The sequence below is a fragment of the Glandiceps talaboti genome, chromosome 8, assembly GCF_964340395.1.
Source record: "Glandiceps talaboti chromosome 8, keGlaTala1.1, whole genome shotgun sequence".
NCBI lineage: Eukaryota > Metazoa > Hemichordata > Enteropneusta > Spengelidae > Glandiceps > Glandiceps talaboti.
The window spans coordinates 25,049,436-25,065,835 of NC_135556.1; the positions used below are offsets into that span (position 1 = coordinate 25,049,436).

General features: G+C 33.3%; 1 protein-coding gene across 4 annotated transcripts in view; it reads right to left on the reverse strand.

The window, feature by feature from the left end:
* Nucleotides 1–16,397, reverse strand: part of LOC144439042 (uncharacterized) — a 32,888-nt gene extending 16,491 nt beyond the window's left edge. For 2 of the 4 annotated variants that reach the window (XM_078128288.1, XM_078128287.1), the window contains exons 1-3: nucleotides 15,729–15,863; nucleotides 15,273–15,308; nucleotides 13,361–13,670 (exon numbers count right to left, since the gene is read on the reverse strand). In XM_078128288.1, the coding sequence (XP_077984414.1) occupies nucleotides 13,361–13,670; nucleotides 15,273–15,308; nucleotides 15,729–15,848 (466 nt within the window). In that variant the 5' untranslated portion in view covers nucleotides 15,849–15,863. Of the gene's footprint in view, nucleotides 1–13,356; nucleotides 13,671–15,272; nucleotides 15,309–15,728; nucleotides 15,864–16,212 lie in introns of those variants that run through there. The other 2 variants (XM_078128290.1, XM_078128289.1) reach the window with 2 other exon arrangements.
* Between the last annotated feature and the right edge of the window lie 3 nt (nucleotides 16,398–16,400).

A 16,400-nucleotide genomic window follows, 5' to 3' on the forward strand; every position in this document is an offset into this window, starting at 1 on the left:
CTTTCAACCAATAAATTACTATATATTATTAATTCTCTTACTCCGAAGGGGGTATTATTTGTAAACAAGTAATTTTTAGTTAGGAGAAAGAGGGTTAAACTACGTAGACACTGCCTAAAAACTGTGCCACTGACATGGTAGCACAATTTGATCTAATGAAATTGATCCAGCAACTCTCCATGCAATCAACATACATCTACATGTATCTGTAGTACAGACAGACAGACAGACAGACAGACAGACAGATACTTCCCCATGCCTCTAGTACTACTAAAATTTTCTCCTTACTTTTGTTGTGATAAATTAAAAGTACTCTAGCAATCCTGGAAATATTAATTTGTGTGCGACTTCTTAACTGCAAACTGTATTAAATTGGCAAAAAGCTTATGTTTTACAAATGAATATACTAGTAATATCAAGTGTTAGATAGATTTAACAAGGATATCACACAAAGGAGGGGGAATGGTTAGTACAAGGCAAAGTTACCACTCTATCATATAGTGTCATGTCTTTGGATGAATACAGAACCTTGGACTTGTCAAATCAGTGTTTGTTGAACCCTGTCCACAATAAAACATTCCTGTGGGGTTTTGTCATGTAAACAGATCACTGGGGGTCACAGTAGTTCCACTAGGGTGAGAAAACTACAGTGAATACATGTACAGCAATAGTCTATAATATCAACCCTAAACACAACACAATGCCCTGCCATGACCCTTATTCTAAGGGCAATATGTCAAACAAAACACAACAGCTAGGTCAGTTGTGGTACAGGTTGTTGGTTTTTTTTTGGCCATCATGTATAATGTGGTACGTGGAGAATTCTCTACAAGTCTACTAAAAAGGTTTGGGAACCCAAAGTATTAAACAGAGAATGGAAAGCTGATAAAACTGGCATAGATTTTGATATGTCTACTATCCTACACCAGTTGATGTTCTCTATGATCACTTTTTTCTCCATTTAATATCATCGTGATCATAACACATATAGGAATACCAACCATTGTTTTGATGGAAACCCCTGTAAAACCCCAACAAGGTGAACGTAAGACTTAAGTAGATTTTACCTACTTCACTTTTCTGAACAAAAATGTTGAAAAAGCACCTGTTTTAGCCCTGTTTATGAACAAAAGAACTGTAATTTCCAATGTTATACGATGTGAACTTTGGATATTTGTGTAACACCACCCCAGCATATGCTGTTCACGTAGAGAAAGCATTGACACTACGTCACATACAACGATATATCAACATCAATCAATACATATATTGCCATCTTGGCATCCAGTTTTAACAACAAAAATCTGCTTGCATTACCCTTTTTTCCCGTCTTTTTCATCTTGATGGTGCTGCTTCACAGTATTGTGAAATTTATAGAGAATAATAATAACCCTGGCAATTAGTTAAATATTGACCCGTAATACCTATATATCATGGCTTGCAAGTATGCAGCATGACGTTTGTATAGATTTAAACCTTGGCTTGTACTACCACCCCTTCTTATCGCTGTTTATTAGCCACCAAAATACATAAAATAGTGTCAAATTGAACTGTTATCTTAACCTGGACACAAATTATCTGTTTATTTTGTCTCAGCTATGGTGACAAATTCCACTGAATTTCTGAACACTGTGAAGGACAACACAGGCCAATGAATTTAATCTTAACATACATCACTAGTAAATTACTGCAGTGATGGGGTAAAGGTCAGCGGTAAATGTCAGGATATACAGCGATGAAAGTGTTCATCATTAAATTGAGTAAGGAGACTAGGAAAGAACTGAGAGGCATTAGATAGATGAACAAATTCCTACATGAAATGAAAAATTACCAATTATGAATAACACCTTAAAAGCCATTTAATCATCTTAATTAGTATGTTTGTCACAACAACACTGCTGTGGTAAATTAATTTTGACACCAAATTACTAATATCTGTGGAAAATTAATTTTGACACCAAATTGCTAATATTCTTACAATTTATTAGTAGGTTCACTGGCTCACAAAAAAGTGCATTAGCACAAATTACAAAACATTTCAATATGATATATCTTGCAGCACCCTTCTGATGCAAAATTAAGATGTATTGATGAAATTCACTAGAAATTTCAACAATTTAATTAAAATTGGTTGAAGCACCATTCTGGTATCAAAATAAAATTTATAATAAATACTATAAATGTAATAATAATATTTTTATCCATAATAATATCATACATATGTTGTACATAATTATTAGCAAAATGACAGTAGTACTTTCCTCAAGTAAAAAGTAAACAAAGTGAAGTATTGTAATGTTTCATTATCAAAATACAATTCTAGGGCTGGACATAGGACTTTAAACAGTTTTATAAATCTAGAGAACAGCGGCCAAGTGACCCCCTCAACCTCACCCTCACCCTTGTCCTCATCCTCACCCACACCTCAAACATTTGTTTTGGCTACTTCGGCTTTTTAAAAAAAATCAGGCAGTGATCATATTTTTACTCCTGCATTTTAGGAAATTACCAAGCTACAAAACTATATATATACTAGATATAAATATTTCAACTAACTAGTATTTGTGAAGATTGCAAGATATTTATCTGAAAGAAAACACACTTTTTCCATTTAGCAAACTTAAACACCCCACAATAACTATTGAAACTGTTCTTATATCGATCTGGCAGCTAGTTATAGATCTAGTATTTCATACCCCAGACAAGAAATTACTAAGTATATAAAAAGAAAACTTATCCTGTGGCTATTCATGAATTGTCCTGTAAATTGTAAAAGTCTAGTTTCAATGGCATTACATCAATATTTTGTTACAAATATCCAGAAACACAACATCCTGTCACAAGTTGTTTTTTTGATACATTGTATGTTAATTGACACAATGTAGCAACTACACAATGTCACATTTCAAACAAACTACAGTACAATCTATTTTTGAATGCATATTCATATCCAAATGCCAGGGTTATAATCCCAGGTTCTTACATTAGTGTATAATTTTATCAGTGGCACCATATACGAATTATGTAGGATTAGTCTTTTCTTCAGGAGTCCTGGATTTGTCATTTTTTGTGTTCAAAGGAATAAAATTAAAATGCATTTACATGTACTTCAAATAATTTCAACTGACTTTCAGTAGATTTTTTTAACCCTGCTCACAAAATAATGTCAACAGAATCAAGACCCACAAAACAAAGAAATGGTGAAACTACAACTGACATGTCTGAAAGTTTGAAATGTCATCACATCAACAAATATCTTGCAAAATACAGCAATACACAAAGACTGTGTTTTTATTAACGGTGCATCATAAGCAGGTAAAATCTATTGGGGTTCCAAGTATAAATTTTACCATGGTTCCCAAGCAAATTTATGGTAGATTGTATGGGAAACTATGCAATTTTTACCTCTTTTACCCTCTGTTAATACCGGGATAACTTTTAGCAAAAAAAACTGAAAGATTACCCAAATAATTTGAGGGACTGTCTCAAATCAAGTTTACTACATGTACTGTACAAAACTTGATATAGGATGTAGAGTGTGACTTTACACATTAATAGTATATGTACTATAAAAAGAGATTAACTCTGCTTGAATTACATGTAGCTACATGTATATGCAAGTTTAGAATTCTGGTATTATCATCATGTATATGTATTCAATTTGTATCTGAGATATAATACACACACATGTAATTGAAACGATAATTATCATCACTCAAGTTTCACTGCCTACAGTAAATGTAGTTGTTATTGATAGAACTAAAAGTTGTACATCTATTATACTGAATAGAAAGCCCTATATAACATGTAGTTTTGATAACATGTCTAATATCACAATAGTATGTACATGTAGTTTGTTTAGGAAAGTCTGGTTGAAGGGTTGGGGTGTGGTTACCAAGTGGTTAGGCAGGTACATGTAGGTGGTTTAGGAAAGTCAGGTCAGATACATTTATGTAAAGGGGTTGGGGTGTAGTTACCAGGTGGTAACTATCCAACTATGTTACCCTTTCTTGTTGAATGCAACTAGGTTACAATTTAATGTTGAATCCATTTCATGTTGAATGCAAGTTATCATTTCATGTTGAATGCAACCATGTTATCATTTCATGTTGAATCACGTTGAATGCAACCATGTTATCATTTCATTTTGAATGCAACAGTTATCGGTTATCATTTCATTTTGGATGCAACCATGTTATCATTTCATTTTGAATGCAACAGTTATCGGTTATCATTTCATTTTGAAAGCAACCATGTTATCATTTCATTTTGAATGCAACCATGTTATCATTTCATTTTGAATGCAACCATGTTATCATTTCATTTTGAATGCAACCATGTTATCATTTCATTTTGAATGCAACAGTTATCGGTTATCATTTCATTTTGAATGCAACCATGTTATCATTTCATTTTGAATGCAACAGTTATCGGTTATCATTTCATTTTGAATGCAACCATGTTATCATTTCATTTTGAATGCAACCATGTTATCATTTCATGTTGAATGCAACAGTTATCATTTTCATGTTTAATCCAACTATTTTATTACTTCATGTTGAATTAAACTATGTAAACATTTCATGTTTTTTGTACCAATACTAGGTACCATGGTGAATGGCTGACATTATGGAAAGTGTCAATTTAGCAACATCCAGCCATCTACATATTGTCAAGTTTACCAAAATTTAACATTTTTTTCTGTGATTTTAAGATGCAACACACATAAATCTGTAATGTTTATGCAAAACATTCTACCTCGTAGTTTATTTTCAACAGCACAGTAAATTAAGCAGACGATATTCACATCATCCACCCTGAATATTTGCAGAATATTTGATGTGCACATTGTGACCTTGTTCAAATTCTAATTTATAAATAGACATTCCATGTATTACCATCAATGTACACTTCAATGGTGGTCATACTACATGTGTAGTTATCTTGGCTGTACATAATCATCAAATACTGTGTGATTCCAATGTCTTGGGATTTTTAATAACTTTGATAAAAACATGCAACTATTGCCACATTTAACAGACAACTTCTTGGGTTAAACACACTCCTTCACTACTAATATCCATGTAGTTTTCAAAATGTGACCACACTGCTTCTATCTAATATCAAATGATAATTATTTCATTTCTGATGCACTTATAAAGTATGCATGTAATCAGTAAAAGATCATCTCCTATCTGAATCAATTATTTATTACATAATAAAATACCAGATACTAGAGGTAGCATATGTACCTAATTTCTAGACTAGTTTGGAAATGATGTGACATATCAACAGCTGTTTCACTTTCCAAACAACTCTTGCTACTGAAGATACATGTATATAAACGTCACAGTGACTAGTTTTTACATCTCACTACCTCAAAAGTAGCAGTAGTCCTGGGCACATAGACTACTAAACACTGTACTTAGCTATAGACAACCAAATTAACAGTAGTCCTGGGCACATAGACTACTAAACACTGTACTAAGCTACTAGACAACCAAATTAGCAGTAGTCCTGGGCACATAGACTACTAAACACTGTACTTAGCTATAGACAACCAAATTAGCAGTAGTCCTTTGCACATAGACTACTAAACACTGTACTTAGCTACTAGACAATCAAATTAGCAGTAGTCCTGGGCACATAGACTATTTTACACTGTACTTAGCTAGACAACCAAATGAGTAGTAGTCCACAGCATACAGACTACTTAACACTGTACTTAGCTAGACAACCAAATCAGCAGTAGTTCAGGACACATGCATGTAGACTACAAAACCTTGTACCTTGCCAAGAACAGCTAGTAGTCCAGAGCAATGCACCGACTACTAAACACTGCACCTTGCTAGAATACCAAATTTATGATGTGGTAGTCTGATAGACCAATGGAACCAATAGAAACCTGTAGTTGAAAAGTTCAATGAGCTAAAACTGACAACTAAGCATAGAAGTTAAATTCCAGTCTTGTATCACACACAAGAAGTACACCACTAATAACAGTCTTGCTTTTGAAAACATGTGATATTACATCTCAAAAGTGACATTCTGTATGTTCCCCTTTGACAATACTGCACAGTCTGTGTATATTTTATTGCTGACAACTCAGTAAATTTGTAATAATGTATGGCTTCTGACTTGTCCCTGGCTGACAAGGCCAATCATGTGTGTCTGCATTCCAACTAGTATTGGCAGTTTATCCTCAACACATAAACCATAAGGTCAAGGCAAGTTTGTGTCATTTTATGACAAACTAACATATTTGCATACATGAATATAGCAGTTCTTTTTCCAACAAAACTGAACACAACATGTCTGCTACTGTTTCTGCAAACAAATTTCAAGATGCATGTGTTTACATGTATACATTTTTCCAAGATAAGTGTCTGCCATATCGTTGCACATATCTGAATACTAGTATTAAACATTCCTTACATGGCTTTAAGCTGTTTGGTGTCAATGTTTGGTGCTTTTTACTGGCTTACCACTTGTGTTGTGATAAAAACTAAGGAGTGGCACACAAAGTCCTATACATGACTGTACATGTGGGTTTCCATATATAATATTAAAGTCTTAACCAAAGCAGGAAATTCAACTCTATTCTGTACATCATACATGCTGTATTATGTGTGTGCATGCGTATCGCCGTATGCATGTATCATAGTGTGTACAAATGTATGTACATGTATGTATGTATGTATGTATGTATGTACATTTTTTGTATGTATCAATGTATGTCTGTGTGTATACGTATGTACGTACATGTGTACATGTGTCTGCGTTATGCTATTCTTTTAGCGCGTGTGTGACCTGAATACCCTTGTGTCGATCCTTTTTTTCTCGATAATTTTTGCTTTCCCGTTCCTTATTTATTCCTGATATCAGGAGAACAAGCAGCTGAAATCTACTCTACATGCCAAGAATGCTTAAATACAAAGCCTAAACTGCTTCAAAGAAAAAGGAAGTTTTTCAAGAGATAAATATGATAGAACAGAGTATGTAAAGTGTCAAAAAAAATGTGTATTTACTAATTTGCAAAAAAAAAATTAGAAAAAAAAAAATTAGAAAAAAAAAATTTGCGTCATCGCACCACTTTAGAAAGTTTACCCTGACCAGAACCAGATATTTTTTTTTTGGCCTTACCTTGACTTTTTGACTGTGGGAGAGATACATACAAATTGTACAAGTATTTAGTACAACACTATATCAATGTCAGATGGCACACTCCCACACACATAATAAATGTTTTTTTATGCAAATCACAACTGAAACTGACACAAGGTAACATTGAGAAGTTCCTTTAATTGGCAGATGTATAGAGCAGTAACAATAAATATAAACACAAATATGTAACAATGTAGCAGTTTCTAATCAACTATATTGCCAATTGGTGGATATTGTACATGTAATCTCAAAAAGACCAAATGAGTGATTTTTTTCGCATCAAAGTGAACAGTATTATCCATACAAAGACTTACTCATTTTTTAACTACAGTACATTCTTTGTATTCATGAAAAACTTGCTTTGGATTGTGGATTTGTTTCCTTTGGATTGGATTGGATTTTCAAAAAACATTATGCAAACCTGTAAACACTGTCATTGTTTTATCATTTTCCTCTCTTTTTACCTTGCTGAAAACAGTGATTATACAAACATTAAAAAAAATGTAAATAGTGTGGGCAGAAAATCTGCTTGATAGTATTCATTGAACATAACCACTGTTTGTTGACATCAAAAGAAAACATCAACACAGAACAGAAACTAAAACTGAAACCTTTTATCAAAGTATTTTAAATCTGGTTTTGAGTCTTAGTTTGTTCGTCTCTAATAATACAGTTATACTAATATAGAGTTTTGATTTGTTAGCTGTTATATTTTGCTTAAAGTATTAAACCGTCCATATTCTGAGCTGTTTCTAGCATTCTTAATTAAGCCCAGAAGCAAGAGGAACAAAAGTAAACCAATGCCAACATGTGCTGCATTCATGTACACATTATTAGATGTGTACTCTCACACACAAATTATGATAGCATTCAGTATTTTATTTTAACAATACCGAAGGGCTAGAAACCTCATAAAGCTAAGTTGGTAAAGTGGCCATATGGACGACAAATGGGAATTCATGTATTTTGGATTTTTTAGTTTTCAAGGTACTATACTGTTTTCCTATTTGAAAAAACAATGTGAAACAGCATAAGTCCATATCTTGATAAATTATAAAAAGCTAAACAGTATAAAAACGTTTGTTATTGTATGTACAATAATAAATATTTTAAACTGTTTTTAATGTTTTGCAATTAATTGTGTTACAAGCAATGATTTAGTATACGTTGTTTCACATCGTTTTTTTACGTATAGAAACATAGAATTGTTTTATAAATTAAAAAATCCAAAATAAATACCCATTTGTCATCCATATGGCCACTTTATTTAACAAAAAAGACTCCTGGATGATTATTAAGTGGTACTATTTTTCTTGATCTCTTTACATGAAAGAAATTTTTGTTTTTATTCTGCACCTCATCAATAAAAATGCAAAGACCCAATTTTATAGAAGTTCAACACTACCTGCAGGTAATTTTGCCTCACAATTCAAGTCACATGTAACTTTTATGAAAACTTCTAGCCGCGTGGTCTGTAACTGAGGTACCATTTTTGACTGGTGTACACATTGAATACAATAGTCTAGAATCCAAGTGAATGGCAATTTTGAATTTGATTTTCCTATCTCAACAAGGAATTCAAAACCTACATTGACATGCATTCCAGGCTAACAATACACCTGCCTGGTACAATAGCCAATAAAACTTATTGACAAGTTTAAGTGAGTTGACACAAGTATGCACAAAGTGGCATGAAAATAGTGATGTTTTTGTACTTTATTGGTACCTAAAAAACTGTCCTAATTTCATTCTACAACATGTATGATATTTTATGAGACTTATCCATTTTATCATGACATCAGAATCAAATATTGACCTCTGTTACTTTTATAATACACCTTCTTATTACAAATTTGTCTCTTTCACAAACTCAAAGTATTATTCTAATCAGAAATTTAGGCAAAATTGTGTTGTTGTTTTTTTGCAATAAAAAAGGGACCAGCAAAGTCAAGTCAACAAAAAACAAACAAAAAATGACTAGGTGCATATAACAAATATATATGTATGCTTTCTGTGATATATTAATTTTCTTTAAATTCAATATAATTTAACTTCTGACACATGTCACTTTTCTTGCCTCAATTATCACTAATTTATTTTCATATTTAATTTTCCATAAAAATAACAACCACCAAATACAAACCATGAAATTACAGACTGATGCAAGTATATCAGCTTCTCCATTCATCTCTATTATTTGACTTTGAAATTGTCGGAAAAACAACAGGAATTAAGTCTGGAATATGTGCACCTACATACATTGTGTATCATCTGGAATAATTATGAAATAGACCAGATTCATGTGATTCAAGGCTAAAAGTAATGTATGGAGTTCAAAGGTCAATTTAGTGTCATCTGACTGAGATTCAAGGCTAAAAGTATACAGTTCAAAGGTCAATTTTGTGTCATGAGACTGATACATTGTATATCAATACATTTTCTCAGTAATAATACTATTATTATTATTTAGTGGCCTATAATATTTATTACCCTTTGAATTGACAAGAAACACAACCTAAGCTACAAAAGAAACTAGAACACTAAAAACAAAAAGATGTAACTAAATCTCCTGTACATATTTCTTTCTTTTCTCCCATAAATCTTTGATAAATTTCTGTCAGCTTAGAACCCCCCCCCCCCACGTCTTTATTTATTTCCCACAAAAAGTTACTAAAAAGAAACAGTCGATGTGTATTTGTATGTATATGTCATATGTCTTCATCTGTTTTGATATACATGTAACTACAAAAAATACTGATTTACAAGATTGAAATCACTGGTATGCAATAACAATAAACTACTGACAGTCACATGATCAAGGATAATGTCAAAATTTCAGTGAAAAACATCTAATCTGTATGGACTCCATGTACATCCATACATAGTAGTATAAGGGAAGGGAAGGGAATGAAGTGGCTTTGAATAGGAACAATTGCGTGGGTGAGAGAAGACATAGATGTACCTTACTTTACAGCCCATATGGTCAGGGTCTATCAATCAAAGCTGAATTAAACAGATACAGTATACTGACTAATACAAATATATAATAGAGATTGATAAAAAAAAACTGACTTGAATGATTTACTAGTGATAGTTGGTGATTTCCACACAGGTGAATGAGGTCAGCCAGGTTATGACACACTGTAGTGTATGGGCCCAACCTTAAAACCACAATACACTAGTATTTTGTTGTACGTACAGTAATACCTTCCATGACTCACTTTATTGCCAAACATGAAATCACAGACACCCCCAAAACAATATGATTTTTTTTTAAATGTGTAAATATCTATGAACTCCTATCAAGCTTCTTTTCTAAGAGATCGGTAAATTCTCCAAGAGTGTCTTCATGCCAAGGGTTTCAATATGGACCAGACCCTTGACAAGCTAAATGGTCACCCCATATCATTAGAATTCCCTTCTTTTGTGTAACACCCACTTCAACAATAGTATGATTGCATAACTCAAGAATGTTCTGGAGTCTGTGTGTACAATAAGTATGGAAATGATGCACCATTTGCCACAGGAAATACCATCAAAACAAATTCATTACATTTGTATGAACAAAAGCAAGAAACGTTGTCTTGCTCAATCCACAATATTCTGGTAATGTCTGGCTCAAAAACAGGTAGTATGTGATTATTCTGAATAGAGGAAATAAGTCATTTTTTTTGACACCAGACATGTTGGTTATTAACTCATATCACAGATTCCATTCTCATACCATCAAACATCATTATATAATATAATATATTTTCATGGACCTAAACAAAATTAAAATCCACTGAAATGACAACTTAATTTGTTATGATATAATGTTATAATATGAAGTAAACATTAACATATTGCTACAAACATTAATTATTCGTTTTGCAGATATTCCTGATAAGGTCAAAAACTTGAGTAATTTGTTCCATATTTATACAATCACTGTAAAGGGTATGTTAGCCTAGTGTGCATGTTTTGCCAATTAATATGTGATAATGCTATGACCAGTGTGCCTCTAAGCTAATTTGACGCAACATTGACGCACTAGTGATGCACCAAAATTTGATGTTCCCTATCTCTAGGTGATGATTCACAAGAAATGCCAGTTTCTATCATTTTGCCCACAACAACAAAATTTGGCCACCATTAGAAGGCACACTGGCCACGACAGGGTAGTTAGTACATTGTTTGTATAATTGCAAGAAACACTTTCATTTTCCAATTATAATATTTCAAAGGTAATCCTAGGTAATTGATATAAAAAGAAAATAAGTTTGCATAAATGGTCTCATTATCTCCATCATTACATCAGATATGGTGACAGACCATTTAGGAATACAAATTTAGTGAAAAAATGTTCATTCCTTCACCATATTGTTTAAATCCCCGATGAAAATTTGTAAACATTAGCTGTGAAAAAGTTAAACAGTTGTCTGATAAAGCTATAGAAACAAGTGGCCCAGAACAAAAATATAATCATATGTAATAGTCTCCTGTGATAAGATACAATGTAACACTAATGTGAGAACCTGGGATTGAAACCCTGGTCTTTAAAATCATTCCCTAACACAGTATATAAATGCATGACATTAGACATTAAATACATTGATTTTAGTATATGTATACTTACTACATGAATTGATCAACTGAAAAACTAGTTGTGCCTACATTTTAATTTGGGAACACATGGTTTAAAATATGCCTACATAATGCAATATGTGTATGGTTATCTATTTCACTGCTTGCATAGTGGTTTGCTGGTAAAACTAATGTTATGGAAGAGACACAGTGCAGCAATTATACTTTGAAATCAGGAAGCATCTTAGTGTATCAATTGACCTTGTGCAATTCCCAGGTACCAGATTATCAGCCTGAAGATATACCCCAACAGCAGCAACCCAACACTATATCAAAAGTCTTGTAACTCATACATCAAACTCTAATTTTGCCAAAATTCTTAATAAATAAATAAATAAATTTGTTTTTATCCATCCCCATTTTGTTCCTTGTCCACACATTTGCCATCTTGGACACAAAAGACCACAACTTCAACATATGATAATTAATGTGTTTTTTTGTTTAGCCTCTTATTTCCTTGTTGCTATCAGTTTCAAGACTGACAACTTGTGATTAGTTTTCAACATAATGTAGTGTATTTTTTGTATGAGGCATTGTTTTGTCATAACATCTCAGTACAAGAACAGAGTAGAAATGATAGGCTGACTGTAACTTGACATATTCAAAGGAATGTTTACTACAATAGTACAAAACTATATATCTCAAATCTGTCCAGAGTAACGTCATACATACACACACACACACACACACACACACACACACACATACATACATACATACATACACAAACATGTATGAATTTGAACATTCAGGGATAGTGTATGGCCAACACCACAATGTTTTCAATTGCATACTGGTAAAGTGTGCCTCAAAAGGCCTGTTGTGATGTCTTGATAACTCCTCACCATTGTAAAATGAGTTGCCATGCCTACTGACCTGATTTCAACATCCATATATATACTAAATGGATTGAATCAATGCTTTTGTTTTTATTAGTCCATAGTATGGACTTCAGACTGTCTAGATCTCTGATGACTGTGTAAACATGAATACAATTATGCTTCCAGACAAATAAAAACACAAAAGATTTGTCCCAGGATCTACATTTTGATACATCACAGTTACTGTATATCAACATGTACAAATTAATGTAGCAAATCATGCTATTCATCAATAGATTTCTTTCAGTAACAAAAGTTGTATTCAAAACCAAATAATAAACTCATAGTGTAGTAGCCACAGTGATAAATTACACCACATCAACTAAACAAGAACTACAAGACCTTTGAAAAACATCACACTTTAAAAATAATATATATTTCTTCTTTATACATTGAAGAGCACTCATTTTATTTAGGTTATTTCCCTCTATTATCTTGGTAAGCTGATGTCCTTTTTTCCACTCAGAATAACATATCATAACATATAATACTAATAATAATAATATACTTGTGTCAACAAACAATGTGAATACATATATTTCTATGGTTTAAAATGTGACATTCCTTGACAAAACTAACAATTCAAAAAGACAGCAAAATATGATTCAAACAAGCATGTTTGTTCATTTTAACAGGTATGGTTGATTTGATTATACATGTAATTTAACAAATAAAATTGTCATGCTTACCTTGTGAATGTGAGTGTTCATTCTCATCTGTTTTAAATCCACAGACACGACACAGATTCTGCACCCATCGGCGCATGTCGTCCTCTGATGTTGTCACCAGAAAATAAGTCCGTTTTTGAGTCACAATGTTAAATATATGTGAGCTCTCTAAGTTCCTTCTATTTTCAAATTCCAATCCTTCCATTACTTGCTGACATTTACTTAAGTCTATTTTCCCCCTGGGCTTTGTTGCCCATTCATTTTTGTAATATTCTAAGAAGTATTGTTGATCACGTTTCTTCAAAACACACCATCGATCTTTCCAGAATGTCTGTTGATGAAAATGAAATATCCACTTTTAATATCACCACTGAGATTGAACACCATACTTTAATATAAAGTGTGCTTTCAAAGGTATTACAATTACAATTTCAAATTTTTTGAGAGATCAATTCTGTGGTGTATATTCAATGAATCTGACAGTAATTACTTGAAGGTATACATAATGAATAAGCCCTGGGTGCTATTTTCCTAATGTATTTATTTCTTAAAAACACAGCAAAAAACACAGGGGGTAGGGACCACCTTCTAGCATACCATGTTATTTCTCTAGGAAGTCTCCACTATTCCATGTGATTTAACCAAAGGGTTCAAAGTTCAGCACTGATCTGTCTGGAACGGCTACTCAGTGTCTCTGATACTATCTTTCACAACATTTCAGACAGTTCCCATAATTTTATGTCCAACAATTATCTACATTATTCCTATTAAATGTTAGTAATATTCATTATTCCACCTTCATCAATGGTTTACAAGGTTCATACTCTTTACTTCCTTATATACTAAATGAAAACTTGATGAAATTTAGCATTCATAGACATGCTAATAATATATGGAAGAGGAGTCACCCTAAAGTATTAGTTTTGCAGCTGTGAAATTGTAACAGGCCAGTTAAGAATTAACAATCTTGCACAGGCATTACAGTTACATCTTGCTTCACATACATGTTAATTCATGAAAAAGCAGCCAAAATGTGCAAACTAAATACTACTCTTTACAGCAATAAGTTGCCATACGACAAACCACACCCTAGACTTATACATCCAGTTATTTTCTGCTTACTTTCACTACATTTTGTAGATGTCACCCCTAAAGCAACTTTTAACAACTACCAACATACAACTGACATATGGTTGAATTATGGCGACAATCATTTTCACCTCTTGACGTAAGTTAATTAGCCTGCCAAATGCTAACATAAAATATTGAATTGAAATTTATTCCACCAGAGAAGAAAAATATGTACACATATGGACAGAATAATAAGAATTACCTTTTTTATGGAATGTTTTAAAAATTTCAAATTGCCAAAAATTTAATTAACATTTGTAACATATTCAAAGCTGTCAAACAGCAAAGTTTATTTTTCTCCTCTAATATATTATCAATTTATGCTACTGTAACTAAGCCTACTGTCTACTAGAATAGCCAGGATAATTACAGCAAGCTATTAAGCTAAAAATAACAACTTATACACTTTTTACAATTGTCCTCAATAATTATACCCAAGATTTTTGGTTTCTGAATAAAATAAATGTTGCAACTACAGGTAGCATATCCAAAATGCTTCAAAATGATATGATATAGTATGAGCAGAGAAAAGAATTGGAACTTCAAACAGAAATCAGGTTTTGGTGTTCCAGTGCAATGTGATGTTAAAATATCCTGTCCCAGAAGTACAGGAAGATGAAGGAAAGAAGTACCTTTAAATTTAGGTGTATTGCAAAGCAGCTATTGTGAACAGTGCAGCACCAAACAAGTACAGTTACACAACACCATTGGCAAACTCACAACAAATGCTTGTTAATTAAAAGTTACATTTTGTTTTGAACAAACATTTAGCAATGAATGAAGGGCAGCTTATCAGACTAACCTGACCCCAAGCAGTACATGAAGCGAGAGGAGCTCCCTGTTTGAAAACAAGTTGCAGCAGAACGCATTGTCATGGAACCCAATGTCAGAGATGGGATATGCGCAGATCATATAAGTAAGCCAAACCCAAATGTAGACCATGTGAAAAAAGAAAAGTAATAAGAGAATTGGTTTGTGTGCATCTGTGTGTAAAGAACTTACGACCACAAATTTACAACAGGCGATCGGGGAACACATTGTACAGCAAGGAAAGACAGGGGAAATTATCTTTATTTTTATGTGCTTGGGGTCATAGTCTATAAAATGATGAATCATCGCTGCTTGAAACAACTGAAGCTCGCCTGCTGTAGGATATTGGGCCGTGCCATCACACGTCATATACAAAAACAATTTTGAAGTACCAGGAAAACACGACACGTCAGAGGAGTGCGTTTCACGGAATCAAAATGAGACTGACCCCAGAATAGACAACAATAATATAGACAGGACAAGGAACTAGTGAAATGGAAAAGTGGGATAGTACGAAGGAAAAGCAACGAAAAGAGAACCAGTTAGGAGATAGCATAGTGTACGACATTGTCACAAACACAGTGTGTATCGATAACAATAACAGTAGAGTACTACTAGACACGGACCCAGGACATGTACTATGCTACACATTCAGCAACATTATGAAAAGTAAGGCGTGCACTGAACATCTGAGCATCGAGTGGGAACAACAACGCCCACAGCTGATGATTTTGTACAAGGAGTGCAGCATTTCAAAGTTCTGTTGAATTATGGCAATGTTTTATCTCTTCTAAAAAGAATACCATATTACTTCAAAAACTAGCACGTCGACAACAATGACATAAGTTACAGCGAATCATAGACATGTACAGCGAGACACGCCATCACACACACAGAGGAACGAAGAAAAGACTCGCCCCATGTACACTTACCCCAAAGGACATTTTACCTGCGGGAGGCGATTTTTTAAGCCATCCCGTACACACAACTTCTTCCATTACGACGTTGACTATCTTACGATGTTATCCTCAGGAATCATGGATGACAGTGATTTAAATTCAGCGAGCTTTCCTCGCCGACGGAAGTGTTGTATCTTCGACGAAGTCCTAAACTTAGAAGT